The sequence below is a fragment of the Balaenoptera musculus genome, chromosome 11 (genome assembly GCF_009873245.2).
Source record: "Balaenoptera musculus isolate JJ_BM4_2016_0621 chromosome 11, mBalMus1.pri.v3, whole genome shotgun sequence".
NCBI lineage: Eukaryota > Metazoa > Chordata > Mammalia > Artiodactyla > Balaenopteridae > Balaenoptera > Balaenoptera musculus.
In genome coordinates, this window is record NC_045795.1 from 10164572 (window position 1) to 10186330 (window position 21759).

The 21759-nt window shown below is 42.4% G+C and overlaps 3 protein-coding genes across 12 annotated transcripts in view; 2 read left to right on the top strand and 1 right to left on the bottom strand.

The window, feature by feature from the left end:
- Positions 1-12570, top strand: part of SIRT5 (sirtuin 5) — a 29084-nt gene extending 16514 nt beyond the window's left edge. For 8 of the 9 annotated variants that reach the window (XM_036869790.1, XM_036869782.1, XM_036869783.1 and 5 more), the window contains exons 7-9: positions 1207-1330; positions 3032-3164; positions 12069-12570. In XM_036869790.1, the coding sequence (XP_036725685.1) occupies positions 1207-1330; positions 3032-3164; positions 12069-12271 (460 nt within the window). In that variant the 3' untranslated portion in view covers positions 12272-12570. The remainder of the gene's footprint in view (positions 1-1206; positions 1331-3031; positions 3165-12068) is intronic. The other variant, XM_036869791.1, reaches the window with a different exon arrangement.
- A 2000-nt stretch (positions 12571-14570) lies between these two features.
- NOL7 (nucleolar protein 7) lies at positions 14571-19470 on the top strand. Of its 2 annotated transcripts, none has more exons than XM_036868310.1 (8): positions 14571-15361; positions 15449-15509; positions 16105-16163; positions 17489-17520; positions 17762-17849; positions 18167-18288; positions 18392-18444; positions 18946-19470. In XM_036868310.1, exons 1-7 carry the CDS (start codon positions 14970-14972, stop codon positions 18406-18408), a joined length of 771 nt encoding a protein of 256 aa, XP_036724205.1. In that variant the 5' UTR covers positions 14571-14969; the 3' UTR covers positions 18409-18444; positions 18946-19470. The 2 variants fall into 2 exon arrangements, with proteins under 2 accessions (XP_036724205.1, XP_036724204.1); XM_036868309.1 differs by having other exon boundaries at positions 14983-15361; positions 18367-18444.
- A 409-nt stretch (positions 19471-19879) lies between these two features.
- RANBP9 (RAN binding protein 9) overlaps positions 19880-21759 on the bottom strand; it is an 88663-nt gene continuing 86783 nt past the window's right edge. Inside the window, exon 14 of the mRNA XM_036868308.1 lies at positions 19880-20872. Coding sequence (XP_036724203.1) covers positions 20742-20872 — 131 coding nt within the window. The 3' untranslated portion in view covers positions 19880-20741. The remainder of the gene's footprint in view (positions 20873-21759) is intronic.

Consider the following 21759-nt stretch of genomic DNA (forward strand, 5'->3'; position numbering starts at 1 on the left):
ATCATTTCAGGTCTGGAAAGTTTCAGCAGCTGTTACGTTGTAGACGCTTACCAGTCAGTGTATATGAAGCATAGCGGCTGGCATCCCGGAACTAACTGGTCAGTAAGCCTCAGCGGCTATCCTCTCCATCCTCCTCCTTGTCATCAAAGTTACTAATCCAGGGTTACGGAGGCAGAAAGAGGTCTCGCAAAGGTGAAGTTGTAGGACCAAATAGAATTTTTGTAGATTAACAACAACAAAAAACTCTTATGTCAGTTTTTCAAAACTAGACATTAAAATAGCGCTTCCAAAAGTGTTTCTGAGAGCACTAGATCCGTGTGATGTTATAGGCATTACTTGAAAAAAAGATGTCATGTGCTCAAATAAATACGGAAACACTAGATTGAACAAAGTTAAAGTATGTTCCCTTTACTGCAGGACTAATCAGAGCACTGAATATGTGAAAGCACATTGTTACTCTCTAAAAAGTGATTATTTCAGTATTTCCCTGGTTGACTTAACCTTTTTCATTTTTCTTAATAAGGGTTTCCATTACTAAATTCAAAGTTTCGCTCTAAAAGAATAAGTTTTCATTACTAAATTCCGAAGTTTTGATCTGAAAGTTTTGATCTAAAAGAATCTTGAGTAGGAGGTTAATATGATGAAAATGGTGTTTGGGGGAGATTATTTTAGAAGGTAATTATAAGATGACCTGGGATAGTAGCGAATGAAAGATGAGAGATTTTTAGGAATTGACACTGGAGAACTTGGCTAGAGACAGGGCAAGAGAGAGGTGAATCTGAGAGAAGGAAGAAGGAGGTCACTGATGAAATTAGCAAGCCGTTGACATGTTAGAGGCAAACCTCAGCCCAGTACGTTCCTCCTGGGCCTGGCTGACCGTGAGCACGAGCGTGCCCGTGACTGTGAGGAAGCAACTGGGAAAGAGACAGCTGTTTAGAAAGGGGACATCGAGGCTGGCTGAAACGCCTTCACCAGCACGTCAACCCAGTGCATCCAGACAAGACAGAAACTTTATAAGGGCAGGTAAAGCTACACCTTCAGGGCAAGCTCATGCGGGCTGGAGGGAAGGGATGGGGGCTAGGAAGGCTCAGAGTGACCCACCCGGACAGACGGGACCTGGTGCGGCTCCCGGCTGCCCCTGACGCACTTGGGCAGGCCTTCCTGGGAGCAGGTCTCGGGGTTGGCTTAAGGATGACACTCTTCCAGGTGTGACGAGGCAGCATGTGAGGGCCTGCTGCGACCTCACGTGGTGTGGTTTGGAGAAAACCTGGACCCTGCCATCCTGGAGGAGGTTGACAGGGAGCTGGCCCTCTGTGACTTGTGTCTAGTGGTAGGTCATGCCCTTCCCTGATCCTCGGGGTGCTCTGAAACACCAGGCGTGGGGCGTGGGGGTGGGTGTTGCTTCCCCTCTCCCTCCCCCTCTTTTCCTTCCTCCCTCTTCCCCCCCCCCCCCCCCTTCGCCCTCTCTCCCCCTCCTCCCTCCTTCCTTCCTTTTCTTAAGGGTGTGTTGAGGGTCTGGGGGTGCCCTACAGAAAAACTAAGAAACAGTGAATAAGATACGATCTCAAAAAAAAAAAAAAAAGATACAATCTCAAAATATGAAACTGTGGAAGACCATGTCTTGGGCTTCTCAAAGCCTTTCCCCCCTGGAAGAGAAACAATGAAAAGAGCACGTTATTGGTTCTGATTTTGAAAGTAACACACGCTCGTTATTAAATTTGAGAAAATACAAAAAAGTATAAAATTATAAAGAAGAAATTAGAGATCACCAGTAATTCCACCATCCGAAAATAGTCACTGTTAGCATTTTGGTGTGATCTCTTCTAGACCAGAGGGGAGCAAACGATGATAGTGTACACTATGTTGTGAACAAAGTTGCATTGGCGCATAGCCATACCCTTTCTTCTATGTGCTGCCTATGGCTGCTGTCACACTGTAACAGCAGAGTTGAGTATTTGTGACGGAGACTGCATGGCCTGCAAAGCCTGAAAAATTTACTGTCTGGCCCTTTACACAAAGCTTACCCACCCTGGTCTAGACCTTCTCTTACGCAGATGTAGACATATTCAAATTCAAAAGTGGGTTCATGCTATGTGTTCTGCTTGGAAGCTGCTTTATTCACATAGCAGTTCACTTAGCCTATCTCATGTCAGTACGTCCAAATCCACATCATCTTTTAACTGGCTGCGTGGCGTTCCGTTGTATGGATATAAAAGGACATAGTTAACCAATCCTCCACTGTCGGACACTTAGGCTGTTTCAGATTTTGATATTTTAAACAGTGTGTGATGAACGTCCTTAGATGTAACTCTTAGCGTGCTCTTCAAGGTATTTCCTGAGGGCAGGTTTCCTAGAAGTGGAATTAATGGGACAAAGGGCATGCACATTTCAGATTCTCCTAACACATCTCTAAAAGCAGAGGTGGCCTCTCGTGGGTGCGTGTTCATTCAGCTGGTATTTCTTGAGCGCGTCCCACTGTTGCATCTGGTATCAGTGTGCTTGATAGACGGTTAAGCAAGGAAAGCTGGCTCATAAAACTTGGTCTGGTCTCCCTGCTCTTGTAAAGAATGTTTATAAATATATATTGGTAGAGAAAAACCTGAAAGAATATACATCAAAATGTGAACAGTGATAATCTTGGTAGAAGTAGGGTTAGGAATGACATGTATGTGTTTCTCTTTGAATTTTCTAACTTAAAAGGAACATGGATTATTTGCACCTCTTCAAAGAGCAGAAGCAAAACTAAAACTAACCCCCTTTGGGTGACGATCGAGTCATTTCTCTGCCATTCTCTCCACGTGCGCAGCTCTTCTCTTCGTAGCGCGTGTCCTTCCCGAGTTCTAGGGATCAGCCAGAGGGGTGCCTCCTGCCTCCCTGTTTGTCCCTCAGACGCTCTCCACTTACGCCATCCAGCTTAGCTGTCCTCACACCTGCCACCACAAACTGGCCCAGGTTTCTGATAGGTTTTCTGAAAAGCTGTTTCTTCTCCACAGTGTGGTCATTTGTTCGTTTCCGTTTGTTTGCTCTGTAGGTGGGAACTTCCTCAGTGGTCTACCCCGCCGCCATGTTTGCCCCCCAGGTGTCTGCCCGGGGGGTACCGGTGGCTGAATTTAACATGGAAGTCACCGCAGCAGCGAACAGATTCAGGTACCGGGACTACCAAGGTGGGAATGCACGCTGTTGAGCAGGTTTGGACGTGGTCATCCAAGCAGATTTTACTTACTATTCTAATTTAAAAACACGGAGTTTGTGTTTTCTTATTTGGCCTATAGTTGGCTTTGATGGAAGAAAACAAAGTATCAAACCTAGATGAAGGTAGCTGTGTCTTTTTACGGGAAGTTTGCCATAGGGCTTTTGTTTTTCACATTTTGAAAGTTCTTCCTTGATTCTTTAGACTTTACTTTTATTTGTATTTTTAAGCTAGATTTAGTAATGGCATTTAGAGGTAGGTCAGCTGAAGACTCAGCACGTAAGCCCAGGAGATACCCATGCAGAACTCCATCATGCACTGTTCTCACCGTGGGGCCCCCTGGGAAAATTCCTCTTTGGTCTTACTGTCAAGAATATTTGTACTTGTGGCCATATTATCATACTGATACTGTTTCCCAAATTTGTGTGGAAAGTGTAGATTATCGCAGTATTCATTTGTAGTCTCATTCTAGGTTCCGTTTTATGTCTTCACCTTTGTTTTGCTTTTTTTCACCCCTGCTTTTCTCTCTTCATTTTTAATGTAGTTTATATATTCTTGTCAGTCTGTTTAATTCCTTTCCAGAATAAGGTAGACTATAAACTAATAAATAAATATGAATAAATAAAAGAAAACGTCACTGAAGCTTCTTGTCATTACTTTAGTCAGTGGTTTTTACCTCAGGTTTTAAAAATCTGATGATGACTCAGGAGATTCTGGTGTAATTGGTGTGAGGTGTAGCCTGAGCCCCATGACTTATATAAGCTTTCTAGGTGATTCTAATGTGCAGCCAGGATGAGAACCAATGCTCTTTTTCATTGGGATAAAATTGTGTCCCAGACAGTGTGGAAACACTTAAATATAATCCTCTTCAGGTGAGTGAGCTGGCTTTCTTCCTAGACTTCTCCAGGTCTTTTTAATCAGCTACAGCCTATGTGCTTAGACCATAGTTCTTCATTTGTGTATAAGTGGTGGGAACTAGGAAGGCACCTTTTAAAACATTGCCTTCTATGTGAAACTTATACTCTGAAAATGACAGAATGCTGCTGGAAGAAATACAGAAGACCTAAGTATATGGAAGGACACAGCTGAACAGAGTCCAGAAAATAAACCTCATGTTTATAGTCAACTGATTTTTGAAAAGGGTGTGAAAACAAATCAGTAAGGGAAAGAATAATCTTCTTAACAAATGGCGCTGGAACAGCTGTATAGCCACCTGCAAAAGAATGAAATTGGACCCCTTAATTACACCATAAACAAAAGTGGATCACAGACCTAAATGCAAGAGCTAAAACTATAAATTTCTTAAAAGAAAATATAGGAGTAAATCTTTGCGGCCTTAGGTTAGTCAAAGCCTCCTTGATATGACATCAAAAGCACAAGTAGCATAAGAAAAATGGATAAATTGAACTTCATCAAAGTTAAAGCTTCTGTGCTTCAATGGACACCACCACTAAAATGAAAAAGGCAATCCACAGAATGGGAGAAAATATTGGCAAGTCTAACATTTTAAAGGAACTGGTATCCAGAATATATAAAGAACTCTCACAACTCAATAATGAAAAGACAAATAACCCAGTTAAAAAGTGGGCCAAAGATCTGAATAGACACTTCTCCAAATATATATATACATGGTCAATAAGCACACTGGAAAGATGCTGAGCATCATTAATCATTAGGGAAATGCAAACTAAAACCACAACCAGATACCACTTAACCACTAGCATGGCTATAATTTTAAAAATGGAGAATCACAAGTGTTGGTGAAGAAACTGGACCCCTCATACACCGCTGGTGGGAATGTAAAATGATTCAGCTGCTTTGGAAAACAGTATGGTGGTTCCTCAAAAGATTACATACACAGTTAACATATAACCCAGCAATTCTACTCCTAGGTATGTAGTCAAGAGAAATGAAAACATATGTCTACACAAAAATGTGTACATGAATGTTTATAGTCGCATTGATCATAATAAAAAATGGAAACAACCCACATGTCCTTTAACTGATGAATGGATAAACAAAACTTGTTATCTATACAATGGAACGTTATTCAGCCACAAAAAGAATGAAGTACTGATACATGCTACAACATGGATGACGCTTGAAAACATTATATTTAGGGAAAGAAGCCAGGCACACAAGATCAAATATTGTATGATTCTGTTTTGTACGAAATACCTGGAATAGGCAAATCAACAGAGACGGAAGGTAGATTAGTGGTTGTCTAGGGTTGGGGTAGGGAGGAATGGGGAGTAACTAACTGCTAATGGGTACAGGTTTCCTTTGGGATGATGAAAATGTTCTAAAGTTGCTTGTGGTGATGGTTGTACAGTTCTGTGACTATACAAAAAAACCTGTTAAATTATACCTTTTAAATGAGTGGATTGTATGTGAATTATATCTCAAAGTTGTTCTATTAAAAAAGTTATTGTCGGGCTTCCCTGGTGGCGCAGTGGTTGAGGGTCCGCCTACCGATGCAGGGGACGCGGGTTCGTGCCCCGGTCTGGGAGGATCCCGCATGCCGCGGAGCGGCTGGGCTCGTGGGCCACAACTGCTGAGCCTGCGTGTCTGGAGCTTGTGCTTCAGAACAAGAGAGGCCGCGACGGTGAGAGGCCCGCGCACCGCGATGAGGAGTGGCCCCCGCTCGCCGCAACTGGAGAGAGCCCTTGCACAGAAGCGAAGACCCAGCGCAGCCAAAAATAAATAAATAAGCAAATAAATTTATTAAAAAAAAAAAAAAGTTATTGTCTTCTAACTTATCCACTAAAATATTGGTACATTGTGGCACTTACGTGTAGCACCTGGGCTACTTAGCATCATCAAAAGTAACATCGCAGCCAGGTAACCCAAGCCTCTTGTCTGCTTGAAAGAGCATCAGAACACTCCCATGTGGGGACAGGGTAAATTTTCTGAAGGAGGAAATGCGGTTCATCCCCAAATTCTATTTTTCTTCTAATGTGGCTTATTTTCAGTCATTTGATCTCCAGCTCATCTCTAATAACTGTACAGAAAAGTACACATCAGTGTAGAAAAGTAAAATGCAGATAGGGAAAAAGAAGAAAATAAAACTCGAGTGTTTCCACAACCCAAGATAAGAGTCGGCCTCTGCCTTTCACGCTCAGGACTGACCAGCGAGGACTGGGCATCCATCGTTAGACTTCACGTGAAAGGAAATGGAACTTGGTGGTTTTCCGTGCAAGTTAAGAAGAGATTCTTGGCATGTACTAATGATATCACTTCATAAGTTGGGCCTCCTAAAGCCGCAGACCTGCTTCAGCTGCTACTCTTCTTCAACCAGAATTCTTCAGCTTCACGTCCTGAAAACCTGCCGTGTCTCTGTTTAGACAAACAGGCTACTTGCTAATCAGAGACTTTGATCGGATTTGGACAGCACCGACCACAAGAACCACGAGAACAGATGCTTGTGGGCTTCTTTGGGAGCCGAGACTCTGTACCACTAAGTCTGGGAATTTTCCCAGATGAGTATAACTGACCAGTGAAGCCAGCGATGCTTTTATCTAGGCGTCATCAAAGCTGACATTTAGAAGAGACATGGGTGATCATCTTCTCATCCTACTCAGTTTTTCAAATGGGGAACCAAGCCCAGAGTGATTAAGAGGCTTGTTTAAACATGCGGCTCAACAAAGGCAGAAATTTCTCACATCTCATGTGTAACAGATGTTGGCTGAACTTCAGTTAGGTCAAGGGGTCAGCAAACTGCTGCCTGTAGGCCAAATGCACCCACCGTGTTGTTGGTAAATAAAGTTTTATTGGAACCCAGCCACCGCCACATGGTCCTGTATTGCCTGTGGCTGCTTTTGTACTTAAACAACGGAAGTGAGGAGTTGCAGCAGAGACTGTCTGGCCTGCAAAGATGAAAATATTTACTCTCTGGCTCTTTACAGAAAGCAAATTGCCAACCCCTGCTCTAGGTTAATAAGAAAAATGAAAATTGGAATGATACCTCCTTTTAACCTGATTTTCTTCGTTATCTAAATAGGTAGTGGGAATGCTGCCTCTGTTTTAAACTTGCATCTCACAAGACTCCTTCGACCTTGTACAAGTTGTTTGGATTCTTTGCCCCAATTCTAATTTAGAGACTAAGTCGTGTAGAATTTACCTCCCACTGAAATGTATTAATATTTTCAAGGTGTTAATTAGTTCCAGTTTTGTTTTTTTTTTCCCTGTCCCAGATGGTTGTCTTAGATGATTTCTGAAAAACCATTACACTAGGCATTTTCAGATTTAGGCTTCAAGGTTTCGGCTGTTACTCAATTCCAGAGGTCCTTGGCGAGTAAGGGTCTGCGTGCATTTGTTGAGGCAGAATTGGGATTTGTGTTCCCGAGAGACACTGGTGTGCAGGGCTTTCCAAGCACCCTGGGCCTTCCACGCCCTGTGACAACCTGTTACTCATCTTTGCATTTCTCTAAACTTTGGAATTTAGTCAAAGCCCATAAATGTTTATTTAGTACCTACTATGTACTAGGCACTGCTCTGGGTGCTTGGGATAGGATATATTAGTAAACAATACACAAACCCTACCATGCGAAGATGGCATTCTAGTGGCAAATAGTACACAATAAGGATAATAAATGTGCAAATTCTGTGGCCTATGAGAAGTGGGGATTAGGCTGTGGGAAAAGCAAAGGTAGAGTTGGGCGGAGCAGGTGGGTCGCAGGATTCAGTGGGCAGTTGGGGGGAGCCTCACTGAGAAGAGATCTGAGCAGACTTGGAGGAGGGGAAGGAGTTAGCTAAAGAGATATGTGGGCTAAGAGCTTTCCAGATGCCGGGACCACCTGGAGCAAAGGCCCCAAGGGGAAAGCAAGCCTGGAGGTTTGAGGGACAGCAGGGAGGCCAGCATGGTTGGAGAGGAAGGAGCGGGGAGGAGCTCCAGGAGAGGTAGAGGGGTCAGTACGGTGAGGAAGTGACCTGTGCTGGGGAAGTGCGCCCAGAGGAAGCTCACTGCAGGTGGAGTTTAGAAGTCTCAGGAATTCTTAGCTAGAAGATGGTTTTATAGCTTGTCCTATTTATGTATTTACTCCTCAAGAGTATAAAGAGGTTAGTTCTTTTAATTTACAGTTGATCACATTTGATAGGGAAGGCCAGTGCTCTCCCAGGCTGGATTATCAGGGTAGGGGGTAGGTGCCCTGTTAGTCCATGCAAAGGGGTCCTGCGGTCTGTTAACCAAAGTCATTTAAAGCAAGAATATAATAAAAAAAAAGGACACATAAGTATTTCATTTTCATTTAAAGCATAAATGTGCATTCATTTGCCTTTTTTTTTCTGGTAGAGCCAAAGGCCTTTTCTTTGAGTAGGAATCCACTGATTGGAGCTCACCTTTCTTGCATAAATCATATGCATAATCCTCCCGGTGTTCCTCAAATTTCCCTGAAGAGAAAAATCACCTCAGCCTTTATTTTATAAAACAAAACAGATAACCAAGAAAATCAGATCTCAAGGCCCCAGTCTGGACTTCCTGAGTCAGAATATTCAGGGCAAGAGGGCTGTTTATTTGTATATTTAACAAGTGACCTAGGTGATTCTTATCATCAGGAAATCTTGGAAAACACTGGAATACAACTCCTGGTTTAGATATTTTTCTGTTTGTTTGTGTTTTTGGGGGGCCACGCTGCGAGGCTTGCAGGAACTTAGTTCCCCAACCAGGGGTTGAACCCACGCCCTCGGCAGTGAAAGCACAGAGTCCTAACCACTGGATCACCAGGGAATTCCCTGTTTTTTCTTTTTTTAAGTGGAGAAAGAACATACAAAAAAAAACTTGTGAAGCAATCCACCTCATCTTTTCCACCTACGTCTAATTTGACAGAATTATTTTTAATAACTTATGTCTTTCCAAAGCATTCAGCTAATTTTCCTAGAAATAACCCTCTTTTAATAGCTATATTTTTGCATTAATTAAATTTTTAATTAAATTGGATCATTACATTAACCAATAAAAGTGGCATGAACATATTCTGGGCGAAGCACAGTGGTCTTGGTTATCCTACAATGGGAGGGATGAGGGGAAAGGCACCGGGCTGCTAGAACAGGGGTCTTCAAACACCTTTGTTCTTGTACCACCGCATTTACATTTTTAAACTTGACGTCTAAAATTTATCAAAATCATTGAAAAAGATGTGATTCCGAATTATTGGAAATAAAATACCGACATTTAAAAATAAAACTGCCATTATCCTAAACTGCCATTTAAATGTATCCAGTCAAATCCAAATGTCACAACTACTTGATACCCACATCATCCATTTACAGAATAAATATACAAGCCCTTTTTAACAATGAGAACCTTCACATTTTTTCTTTTTCTCTTTGAACTTGTATTCCCATCCGACTTCTACCGTAGAAATTTATACTAATGTATTTTTATGCTTGAAAATCTTTTGTTGACTATCCTATTCTGCTGTAAAATATATGAGTTACTTAACTATTTTCAAGTTCTTTAAAACTTAAAAATTGCTCCATTGAAAAATTCTTGTAGATGGAATTATCCCTGCAGTAATTTACAGTACTAAGTTGTTGAAAACAACAAATGATACATTTTGATGAATAATTCCATAAAAGTAAAACTATGGGAAATGCATCTCTTAATAGATGCATGGGGCATGAGTTTTTTGAATTAGTTCGGGTATTCACGGCTGAGTATTACGTATTGTTAGAAGGAGACAGAGTTCATGTTGTTGTAGCCCAGTTGGCCTGTGGTCACAGGAAACAAACCTGTATTCTGAGAAGATCAGGTTTCCTGACCCACTGCAGTGAGCAAGACCCCAGAGGAGCCGTGGGGCATGTCCCCAAACAAAGGAAAAGATGGAGTTATTATAGGATTTGGAAGGAGGGTTAAGTTTAGGTGAAGTTTAAATGAAGCAGTTTTTGATAGACTCAGCAACCAGCAGGGCTGTGGGTGTGGAGAGGGGTCAGATCTGCTCTGGCTGCAAAGTGGCCGCAAGGTCCTGTTTCCTTGAAGGTAGATGTGGAACCCTGGTCCCAGACACCCCTTACATGGAGCTCTGCACCTGGGTTGGAAGTAAGGCTGCTTCTCGGAGGCAAAGTGGCTTAGGTCCTCCAGACACAGAGGATATTTCATTCTTTACTGCCATCATACTGGTAATGTATGATTTTAGAGGACAGAATTCCTACTCAGTGAGTAACAAAGCAGTGGTCGCTCAAAGAAGGGAGTTGTTATGATATTGTGCAGCTTGTCCTGGGGGGGAAAAATTGTGTTTCTTACTAGCTTTGCAGCTGGCTGTATCTGTGTCTCTAATTCCAGTCTGAGGGATGGCAGGGCAGGTTTTTACTGGCCGAGCTAAATTTTACCTTTTCAATGTCCAATGTCAATGGTAATCCTTTGTTTTTGCTTTTTTTAAAAAAATATTTATTTATTTGGTTGCACCGGGCCTTAGTTGCAGCAGGCGGGCTCCTTAGTTGTGGCACGTGGGCTCCTTAGTTGTGGCAGGCGGGCTCCTTAGTTGCAGCTTGTGGGCTCCTTAGTTGCGGCATGCATGTGGGATTTAGTTCCCTGATGAGGGATCGAACCCAGGCCCCATGAATTGGGAGCGCAGAGTCTTATCCACTGCGCCACCAGGGAAGTCCCAGTTTTTGCTTTTTATAGATGAAAGTACTGAGAAACCTGGGCCACATAAACCCTGGGCGTGAAAGGAATTTCATTATGGCATCACCACTCAGATTTTGGACCTCCTTCCAGGTTGTATGCTGAAATACCCATAGTAATCTTGAATCACGTTTAGAGATCTGTTCATTGACAAATCTATAAGACCCTCTTTCAGTTTTACTGAAAGCAAGAATGAAACGGCCCTGCCTGCATGTGTTACCCGGTCTTTAGAAACCATTTGTTTTCTCAGATCCACGCCGATATTTCAGACATCCCTTTCTTTTCACGTTCTGGGATAAGGCGCCATTGTAAGATTTGGGATGGTGAGGTGAGGTGCAGCTTGCTTTGGTAAACATGGAGGAGGGTGAATGTGGAAAGGGGCACAAGGAAGAACGTGTGGAAGTTGAGGCTCTCCGTGCCTGGTTGTGCTTCCCGGAAAGTCCTCAAGGGACTGTGCTGGGCGGAGCTTTCTAGTGGCCAGTGTCCCACACGCTGCCAGTGGTAGAAGGATCAGAGAGGCCATTTGGTCAGGGATGTCTGTTCGTGGCACAGAGAACAGACTCTTCAAGGGCTAAGGCATTCATGATTTGTGTTGTATCAAGAATAAGTAATATGACCAAATGCTTTTTTCATTTTTAATTGTGCTCAGTTGATTTTCTTATTAACAATACACTAGAATTAGCTGGGTATTTTTTCCCCCTGTCCTAAATGTTTTCCCTTGAAGGAAGCAGAAGTCATTGGTTTTTCTTCTTTTCTCTCCCTCCTCTTTCCTTCATCTTTCTCTTTTTCCTACTTTCTGACTACAAGTCAGGGCTAGTCGCGAATTCCAGTGGACGGCTTGAGAGGCCTGTTGACTCAGTTAAAATCTGTATGGTGCATGAGGTTCTTTTTCTCCTGTCCTTATTACCTGTGAGTAAGATTTTGTAAAACCTACAATATGTCAGTTATGAGTTTGGCAAAGCAATCACAAAATACAACCATGTCTCTCCTTCTTCCTTAAAAGAAAATCCTTATTTATAGCACCTAAATTCTAGGCAATTGCTTTCCCAAATTCCCTTGGTGACGGGGGCCAACCCATAGTGAAGTGTCTGCATTTGGAGTTTTCAGAAACTAGATGAAAGAACTGGGCACAAAAACGCATGAGACCGCATTTGTGAGAATGTGAATTTTACTCTGGTTGTAACTAAGAAAGTTGACTTGCTGAAGCAGAATGTTTATTTTGCTCATAACTCTGCTGTGATCATCCTTCTATTTCAGGTTTCATTTCCAGGGGCCGTGTGGCAGGATGCTTCCTGAAGCCCTTGCGCCTCATGAAACTGAAACTGTTTCTTAATTGCCCTGAGGAAGGAAGAAATCACAGCGCATCTAAGTACCAGGCCACCAACAGGAGAAACAGTCTTGTGGATGGTGAGCTGAATACTGAAAGGTCTGAATATATCTTCTGGAATCCAAACTGCTGATAAGTGATGGGACTTAGAAGAAAAAGTAGTAAACGTGTTTAGAAGGAGAAGTCACAGAACTTCTCAAGTCAATTCGCGTTATTTGGTTTGAACCTAAACATAAGATACCTCTGATGTGTTTGGTTGGTTACCGGGAAGGAAACAACTTTGTAATTAGATTGTCTAAAAAAAGTAATTATTTTTGCTATTTGGGTAGAGGGGTAAAAGCCTGGTATTTCTGATTTTTGTGCAAGGTTTGGTGGAAAATAAAATCCCTTTCTACAGCAGGTAATTGACTGTATAAAGATGTTACCCCAAGAGATATCTTTGTTGGGGACTTTTTGTCAATGTTTATCTTGTTTGGCTGCCTAACCTCAGTTCCAGGGGGATAGCTTACAACAAGAATTCAGGCAAGGAAGAGAAAATGAGCAATAAGGTAGAAAATCAGGATGAGAAAAAAGAATAATGCAAATATATGGACTCCAAGGGTAAACACAGCTGCCTAAAATTTAGCACTGGCCTTCGGAGCAGCCAAGGAGGAAAGGGAGAGGTGATGGTTGGTCGTTCCTCAATATTATAAACACAGAAGGACATTTCTCACTATCATAAACACACGCTTCCCCCGACGCTGAATTTTGAAGGGAGTTTTTCCCGTGGGACTTGAAAGTTTCATGCTCATAGTACCTCTACGTAAAGTAGGAAGAATACAGCCCTCTCCTCAAGTCCCACCACCTAATGCAGCACCCAGGGGTGCCTGCTGCGGGCAAGGCAAGCATCAGAGGCCTGACCGAGGAGCGGCCTTCAGTAAACAGCGCGTGAAGGTCGTACATAACTAGCTCCCTTGGATCACGTGGGCTCCCTGGGTGATAATGCAGCTGGGCCACATCATCCCCACCCCTTACAAAGTTGCATTTAATATTACACCCTTGGCGTTTGTAGAAGTAGATGACAAGACACTGTGACATAAAACTTTGTACTGCATTTGCAAGTCATGCCTTTTAATAAATCCCAAGTATCCTTTGCATGGGCAAGAGGGGTGCCCATAACCCACAGGGAGTCTGAAGGATCAGCCAGGCACCCTGAGGGCTCCTGTCATATACTTTTACACGGGTGGGTCAAAGCATGCACACTGAGGGGACTTGTAATACTTATAATGCAGTGTTTGTACATAAAATACCATCATTCACTTCTAGTAGGTTTGTTGTAGGGCTTCTCAAAAGTGCACTCTATACAATTCCCTAGTGTTAGCAGTGATGGAAGTCAGAACACTGTTTCAGGGAGTCAGACTATATTTTTAATTTGTTAATTTCTATCTGACCAAGAGCCAGATATTTCAGAGCTGTTCTTTGCAACTCCCTTCCTACTAGGTTGTTGGTACCAGTAGCTGTTTTTGTTTCTGTTTTGTCATTTTTGTTCATGTTTTGGTCTTGTTTTTAAACTAGGAATTGCTTCCAAATCAGAGAAGAGGAAAAGAGAATTGAAAATACTCCAAAATTTATGTGAGGTAGGATTATTCAATTCAGTTTAATATTTACTGAACATCTACCATATGATAGACATTAGAAATCCAGTGCTTAGAGAGCGATGGACCGTCCCTCAAGGAGTTCACAAAGACTGGGTTGGGACGATTGTCATATAAACTGTTAAACAGCGTGGAAGCTATAGTTACAGAAATTTGTTCAAGATTCAGAGAATGCAATTAGAGATGAGCAGAGTGGGGATGGGGTCGATCTTAAGGTGCTTGGAAGTCTTTAAGAAGAAGTCAGCCTGGGTGGGAGTTTTTGAAGTATAAATAGGAGTTCCAAGGGCGGAGTGTGTATCACGAGAGTATGTCCAAATGCAAGGTAAGTATGAAATAGCTTGGTTTGTTCAGAGAAAGATGAACCATTTGCTATCGTATAATGGGTGAGAGAAGATAAACACAAAGGTCATGAAGGGCCACGTATGCTAGGAAATGAAATAAGTATACTTGGGGCGGGGGCAGGGGCATAAATATACACAGTACGGGGGTTGCGGCACTAAGTGACGGTAGGATGGGCAGACACCGTGCAAGGTCCTGGGGTTACAGCAGGGAACCGGGGAGGGGGGTCCCCGCTCTCAGTGAGCTCACGTTCTAACGGGAGAGTCAGACAACAAGCTGTTAGGGCGAGGAGTCAGTGATGGACACAGAACAGGCAGTGGCCGAGGGCTGGTGGTCGGGGATGCCCGTGAGAGGGCGGCCGAGGTCGCCACGCACACGTTTGGTGCTGAGGATCGATTTAAGTCCGAGTCTGTCGACCTTGTTTCTCGTCGGCGACAACAGGGCTGAAAGGCATGGGGTCCTGCCGCTATAGCGCACTTCTTCCTTTTGAAACTCCACTTCTGTGGGGAGTGCGGAAAGCCGAAATCTCTTGTACAAATACTGATTAACGGGATCGACCAAGCGGATCTCGGAGCTAAAAAAAGGCGGCGATAGGGCGACTGGGGCTTGTGGTCACCGGATGGCGTGACCTGCGAGTCCGCCTCAAGGAGCGCGAGGACCCAGCCAACCCTGCTCTCGGCATCCCCGCCAAGGAGGCAGCAGGATGTATCTTTCCTGCCTAGAAACAAGCACCACGGCCACCAGCTCTCGCAGCCGTGAGCGAGGAGGGACCGCGAGGCCTGCTGCGCGCAGTCTCGGAGTCGGGCGGAAGGGAAGGCCCCCCGCTTCCCTCAGGCCACGCCCTTCCCCGCTCTGCGCATGCGCCTCTGCATAGCTCAGTGGGGCCTGGGAGCCTGCAGAGGGCGACAGAACCCGCGGCGCCTGCCTTTTACGTCACGCTCCGCTTGCGTGCTGATTCCGGGTCAGAGGTCGGGCGTAGCTTGGGTCATGGTGCAGCTCAGGCCGCGCGCGTCCCGCGCCCCGGTGTCGGCGTCGGCGATGGTGGACGAGGGCCAGCCCGCCTCGGAGGAGGAGGCGGAGCACGGCCTGTTGCTCGGGCAGCCGAGCAGCGGCGCGGCTGCCGAGCCGCTGGAGGAAGACGAGGAAGGGGACGATGAGCTTGACGACGAGGCCCCGGAGGAGCTGACTTTCGCCAGCGCCCAGGCGGAAGCGAAAGAAGAGGAGCGGCGAGTTCGCGAGACCGTACGCAGGTTCGGAGCCCGCGGCCGGGCGGGGAGAAGCGCCCCTTCCCGTCCCGCTCGTCCCTGCCCGCACTGACTTGTCGCCTTTTCTCCCAGGGATAAAACGCTTCTGAAGGAGAAAAGGAAGCGACGCGAGGAGTTGTTCATCGAGCAGAAGGTTAGAGGGGAGGGCGGCGTTTCACAACGCGGCTCGGGGTAGAATTCAAAGTTGCTGGGATGTGGGGTAGAGCAAAGTCGCTAATATTTTCTTCTGACTACAGTGACAAGGTGCTCGTGCTCCTTGCCCTCCACCGATTGAAAGTGGGAGTGGGAAGAGGTGTGAACCTGACATCGTAGGGTCAGTCCCACCTCTGACGCTCAGCGGAGGTAGTTTATTTGAAACTGGGTCGCCGTGAGCATTAGGTGCTTTGTAAACTAAGGGCCGTTCCAACACAGGGGATGATTGATGTGCTCTCTGCTGTTTAGCAGATTGGCCACAGAACTGACTCCATATGGACGCGATATTAACTGCTTCCAGTGTACGACAGTGACCTGAGGGTTCCACTCTTCACATCTTCCAAAGAATGTGGAATAGGTTCTGAGATGCTTGGTCCCAGGCTTCCCACAGCTTAGAGATAGTGGAGGGCAGTGTTCAGCCCATTTCATTTATTTGCCTAGAGGTAGGGCTGTCCTTAAAATGGTAACTTTTAAAAGCAATCCAGGGCATATTGTCATGTGCCTCACTTCTAATTGATTTTTAAAATGTCTTTAAGAAAAGAAAACTTCTTCCAGATACTATTCTAGAGAAGTTAACTACAGCTTCACAAACTAGGTAAGTAATGGATCTCGTTTTATTACTTGCCTTACATACAGTCTTTGAATTACAAATTGGTACATTTATTTGAACTCAAATAACTGAATAAATTGTAAAGTCTAAATTAAAAAGCTACACAGTATTTGAATTTGGTGGGACAGGTGGAGGGAAATATTCCACTTCTTTTCCAGTCTTCTGTTTTTCATTATGTTTGTTGTTGTTCCCATAGGTAACTCTAGTTTCTGAGTTGCTGATCCCAGTGTGTTCATTCAATAAGTTGTGGGCCACTGTCATTGTACTAGGGGCAGGTGTGACTAGATGGTGTGAATAAAACAGTGTTTTGAAATTTATCCTTTAGTGGAGTAGCAGGCAATTATCCATAGGCTCCTAAAACTCAAGCTTGTCCCAATCTGCCACCAACCTGTCCTCCCTCCTCATCCCATTTAGATTCCCCATTTCATTTAGCAGCTTTGCCATCCACCAGATGTTTAAAGCTCCTTTTCCTCATCTATGCCACGGAATCAATCAAACTGTACTTTTGCCTGTACAAATATTTGCCTTTTTTTTTTTTTTCCCTATTCCCCCTTGTCTCCTCTCTCACTGCTTTCAGTTCAGAAGTTTAGCCCTGCATCTTCGGCTTAGGACAGTGGTTCTTAAATTTTCAGTAAAAGAACTTCTTCCAGAGAGTTACTCGGTTTCTGAATACATCACGGTGACGAAGTCCTTTTCACCTTTCAAAACCAAGTTCAAATGTCACCTGTCTTCTCTCACTCCCTCCACCCCATTGCTCCCCCCACCGTCTAGCTTTTCCAGTGTGCAAGTGCTTCTGTATAGATATCTCATTGTATTTTGCCATTTATCTTTCTCTCCATTAGACCGCACTTCTTGAGGCTAAATTCTTGTCTCTATCCTCGTCTGTGTCTAAATTGTTCAATTAATCCTTCAAGATCTCTCCAAATAAAGTGAGGCAGGCCTACCACCTTTCACTTTGCATTTCAAATACTGTGTTATATAATTCTTAAATATTTCACTTTAACTCTGTTAACCACAACAGTCTGCTTCTTTGGAAGCCTGCTAATATATTTCCAGATTTTAAATTCTGAGAAGATACTCCCAACCTAGTATACAGTTTGTTGATTGGGAAAACAAGTCCTTTTAAACTTGTCAGCAGTTCATTGGGGAGTGACTCTTTCTTTCTAAAGATCCTAAGTAAAAACTGAGAATGGTGGTAGTAAAAGGGGGGGAGGGGTATCTTATTTGTAAAACTAGATGAAATTCTGTAACAAGTTGAGTCATCTTTGCTCTCTGCTATCCCAGTTAGTGTTTTTCTTGTTCTTCCTTAGTGTGAAGAAATCACCGGCAAAGTTGAAAGAAGGTATGAACTATTCTAATTTAAATAACTTCTCATTAAGTGTCAACTACATTTGCAGATATTTGTAGTCAAATGTTACTGACCCTTAGAAAGAGCATGGGAACAGGCCTGGCCAGTTTTAGCTTATTTCTTACAAATAAAAACCACACACTGGTGTGTAGTGGGTATTTAAAGTGAACTCCGGTATGTGTTCCTGATTTATTTTTACACGAATGCTAATTAGAAATATAACTCAATTTTTTAGTTAATTTGCAAAAGAAAAATGAAGAATGTGAGAAAGGAAGTGACTCTAAGAAAGCTAAAGAAAAAGTGCAAAAAGTACAGACTGTTGGGTAAGAAGAGTCTTCTTTTTTTGTGTGTAGGATGTAAAGGTGACCTTTGGAGGAGAGTATTGGCTTAATTAGTAGCAGTTTCAGATTGGATCCTCTGTGGAAAGTTTTTGGTATTTATATTAAAAAAAATATTTATTTGCTCTACTAAGATGTAAACATTACTTGTAAAATAGTCCTGTAATTTAGTTTTATTATCTTACCTGTGCATATACAAAATTAGGATGTGGGATTTTTTTTCCACTATTTGAGTCAACTAACAAATACTTTATTTTGAAAATAAGCACTGCCTCATTTTGACCTTTTGTATTGATTACCAGCCAGAATAAAAGCTACTTGGCTGTAAGGCTAAAAGACCAAGATTTGAGAGATTCAAGGCAAGAAGCAGCCAAAGCCTTCATACAAAATTGTTTATATGGTCCTGGAACCAACAGAACTACTGGTAATTTCTTTATGGACTATTTTTCTCCCTTTTAACTGCAAGTAAAACAAAGCAATGATAAATAATTCTCTTTCCTAGTAAACAAGTTCCTGTCTCTTGACAGCAAGAGGTTACCGGTGAAAAAGGCCGCAGCCCAGTTTTTGAATAATGCTTGGGGTAAGATTCAGCTTTATTCTCTGAATCTGATAGTTTTATATATTGAATAATGTTCTTTAAAAAAAAAAAGTTAATTTATTTATTTGGCTGCGTCAGGTCTTAGTTGACAGTGTGCAGGATCTTTAGTTGCAACATGCGGAATCTCTTTTTGTTTTTTTTTAGTTGCAGCATGTAGTATCTAGTTCCCTGACCAGGGATCGAACCCAGGCCCCCTGCATTGGGAGCACAGAGTCTTAACCACTGGACCACCAGGGAAGTCCCTGAATGATGTTCTTTTTTTAAGGAGATAGTAAATACTCATGAAGTATCGATTTTTTTCTTACAATGGCTTCTATTACTATTTTAAAGTTGCTTCTGAAGAATAGGTCAGTGTAGTATGTATGAACATATACCTAATTAATTTTAATATTTACACTCATGTATTATCTAGAAAATTTGGAATTGTTTCTTGGGAATTTTATCTCTTTATTATTCTTAACTGCACAAAACCTTCTATTCTAGGATCCCAGAAAAAACAAAATGCCAAGAGGTTTAGAAGACGTTGGATGGTCAGAAAGATGAAAACTTCTAAGAAGTAAATCAAAGCTAAATGAAGAATGAGTACTTTGTATGTATAGAACTTATAAATATTTAGTTTAGAGCGTTTAATTTTTTTGAAAAAATTAATAAAAAAGACTTACTTAAAGGGTCATTATAAAAATCTTAAGTCTATTTGGGGTGGTACCCAGTCCCATCTCATCCATGGAGTATAATTAATTGTGCCTTATCGTCTTTGAGCATCCTGGAAGAAAAAGCAGTTTAAAAGGACTTGTTTTCCTTTCTTTTTATAATCGTTTCCCCATTTTATTGAACACAAGCAGTGCCCACACCAGTAGGGCTCCTCTGCTACCCCTCCTCCCTCCCCTGCAGGGTGTGTGGCAGGAAAAGTCTTCCACTACAGCTCTCCAATGCTTTAGTCTCTCGGATATTTTTGTGCTATTATTGATGAGAATGTCACAGAATGTGAGGAAGAGTGCAGTATCTAAGTGTAGACAGATAATCTGTTCTTTTTTAAAAGGTTTAAGCCTCGGTGTACAAAATACAGCCAGCAATCAATCACCTTTGCCAAACCAAAGGATATGGTGGTTTGTTATCCTGTTGAAGAGCTTGCTTATGTTTTACTTGTAACCAGTTGGGAGTTTGCTTTAAGAATGGCAAGTCACATGCCATATTCTGATTGATTATGAAAACAAGATTCATTTCCTGCTTGCTTTCTATCATCACCCATAGTATCAGCTTTGACCCTAATCCACGGAGGCCAGTAACTCAAGGCAGCCTTAGGTTGCAGAACTCCGATTTATAGTAGCAACCATTCATTTTAGTTGTTCTAACTTTATATTAATCATGAGAAGTATGCAAGTACCTAATATATAAACTCAATTGACACTCTAGTATCTGTAGAAGTAAATTTTTAATGGCTGGTTAATTATATCACTACATTTTTATTGCAATATAGTACTCATTTAAGCACTTAAAAATGGAAGGTGTACAAAGATTAAATTAAGACACGGTAAATTGACTAAATATTTGGTTTTTATATAAATAAAGGTCATGACCACACTGTTGACATGTAATACTGTTATAATACAACAGTTAAACTTGTGAGTCTACAACAGAAGTCATCTGTAGTTAAACAGGAAACAAAGTTGAAAAAGACCATGTTAAAACAAAACTACTGGGACTTACAGGTCGGGATTGTAAGTAGCAACAAACATATTCACTCAGCTCCTGAGTATTTCAAGTTTTACAGTACACATTAAAAATGATTTCTTCCATCAACACTATAAATTCAAACTGTCAGATGTTTATGCATTTTGCAAGTTACACTGATTGAATTGCTTACACGGGAGCGGGGGTCAGAACACCTCCCAATTTGAAGTTTACATCACCCACATGCTAACACAAACACAACTTGTTCCGTTTCCTTCCCCCCTCTCTCCCCCCAACAAAGAAGGCAGAATTTTTTGGTTTCTTTTAGGTAATTGTTTTAAAGGATTTGTGATGATCAATTTGAACGTCTGAAATTCAGTAATATTTAACTCTTAGACAACTAAGAGGTTAAAGATGGAAAATAATTTCTCCTAACACTAAGTTAGAAAATCATTTGCATCATGCTGTAAACTAGGAAGCAATGTAAAGCGACAAAAACCTGTCCCCAGTACATAATTTAAAAAATCTAAATTTCAAATCAGCAGAACTGGTCTACTTCCATGTTGACTATATGCCACAATATAAGTGTGAGCTCCGTGAATGCATAGCTAATGTAGGTAGTCTTCCACTGTGGCAAAAGCACAGGATCCAATTCCTGATCGAGCCATCAGTCCTAGACACTGTGTGGCCTGTCCCATGGCTAGGGCAAGTGGAGGTTGCTTTGGCAGATTGTGGGTTTCTGAGGAAAAATGATTAAAAATGGAAATAGCAATTAGCAATACATTTTAAACAACGTCTCTCAATCGGGAAAATACTGCATTACTTACAAAATTACCAGTGTCTATGCTGCTCTTAACTACCTAACTAGCAAAGGTGGGTTTTAAGCAAACAGTGACTGCCTTGGACAGGTACTCTGACAAGGTACTGTGGTTACTGGGTGTTCAAGTAATAAGAAACATTTCTTGCAGAATTAGACTTTCAAGGTGTTAGACACTCAAAAACTTTTACTTCCACATGTACTATGATGGAAACGATGTAATTATCTAATGTGTGCAGTGGGGAGTAAGGAATATTTAGTATTTCCCTTCTATTTTTCCAAGGTCAATTGACATTACCAAAGAAAACAGCACCAGGTTTTCGGTACAAGTTTCACTGATGGATTCTTCCCCTTCTGGGAACAGGACCCAACAGAGGCTGCCGAATCCTTTCCACGGCATGTTGGTGAATGTCATTTGGGTTGGTAAGGGAGCAGGTGGTGAGGGTGACCATGAGAGACCACTGAGCCAAACGACCCTACAATCTGAGGAGTTAATTTACAATTGATAGGATAAACATTTGTAAAAATCACCATTAAATGAAAGTTTTCAGGGTCCTACATACCAGACATGTCAGACAGCTGTAGTACAAATGTTAACCATCATCAAAATTCATTCTTTGCCAGAAATGAGAAACTGAACTAATGATAAAAGTGACCAAACCCATAGAAGCTGATAACTCCTCCTTGTGTGGAGGTGTCCAAATTTTAATTTTATGCAGATTCCCAGTTAGTAAAATTACTAATCAGTCCTTGTAGGCACAGCTGGCAACAGGGCAAGAACAGTGATCCAGGGCTGGTTAAGGCTCCAC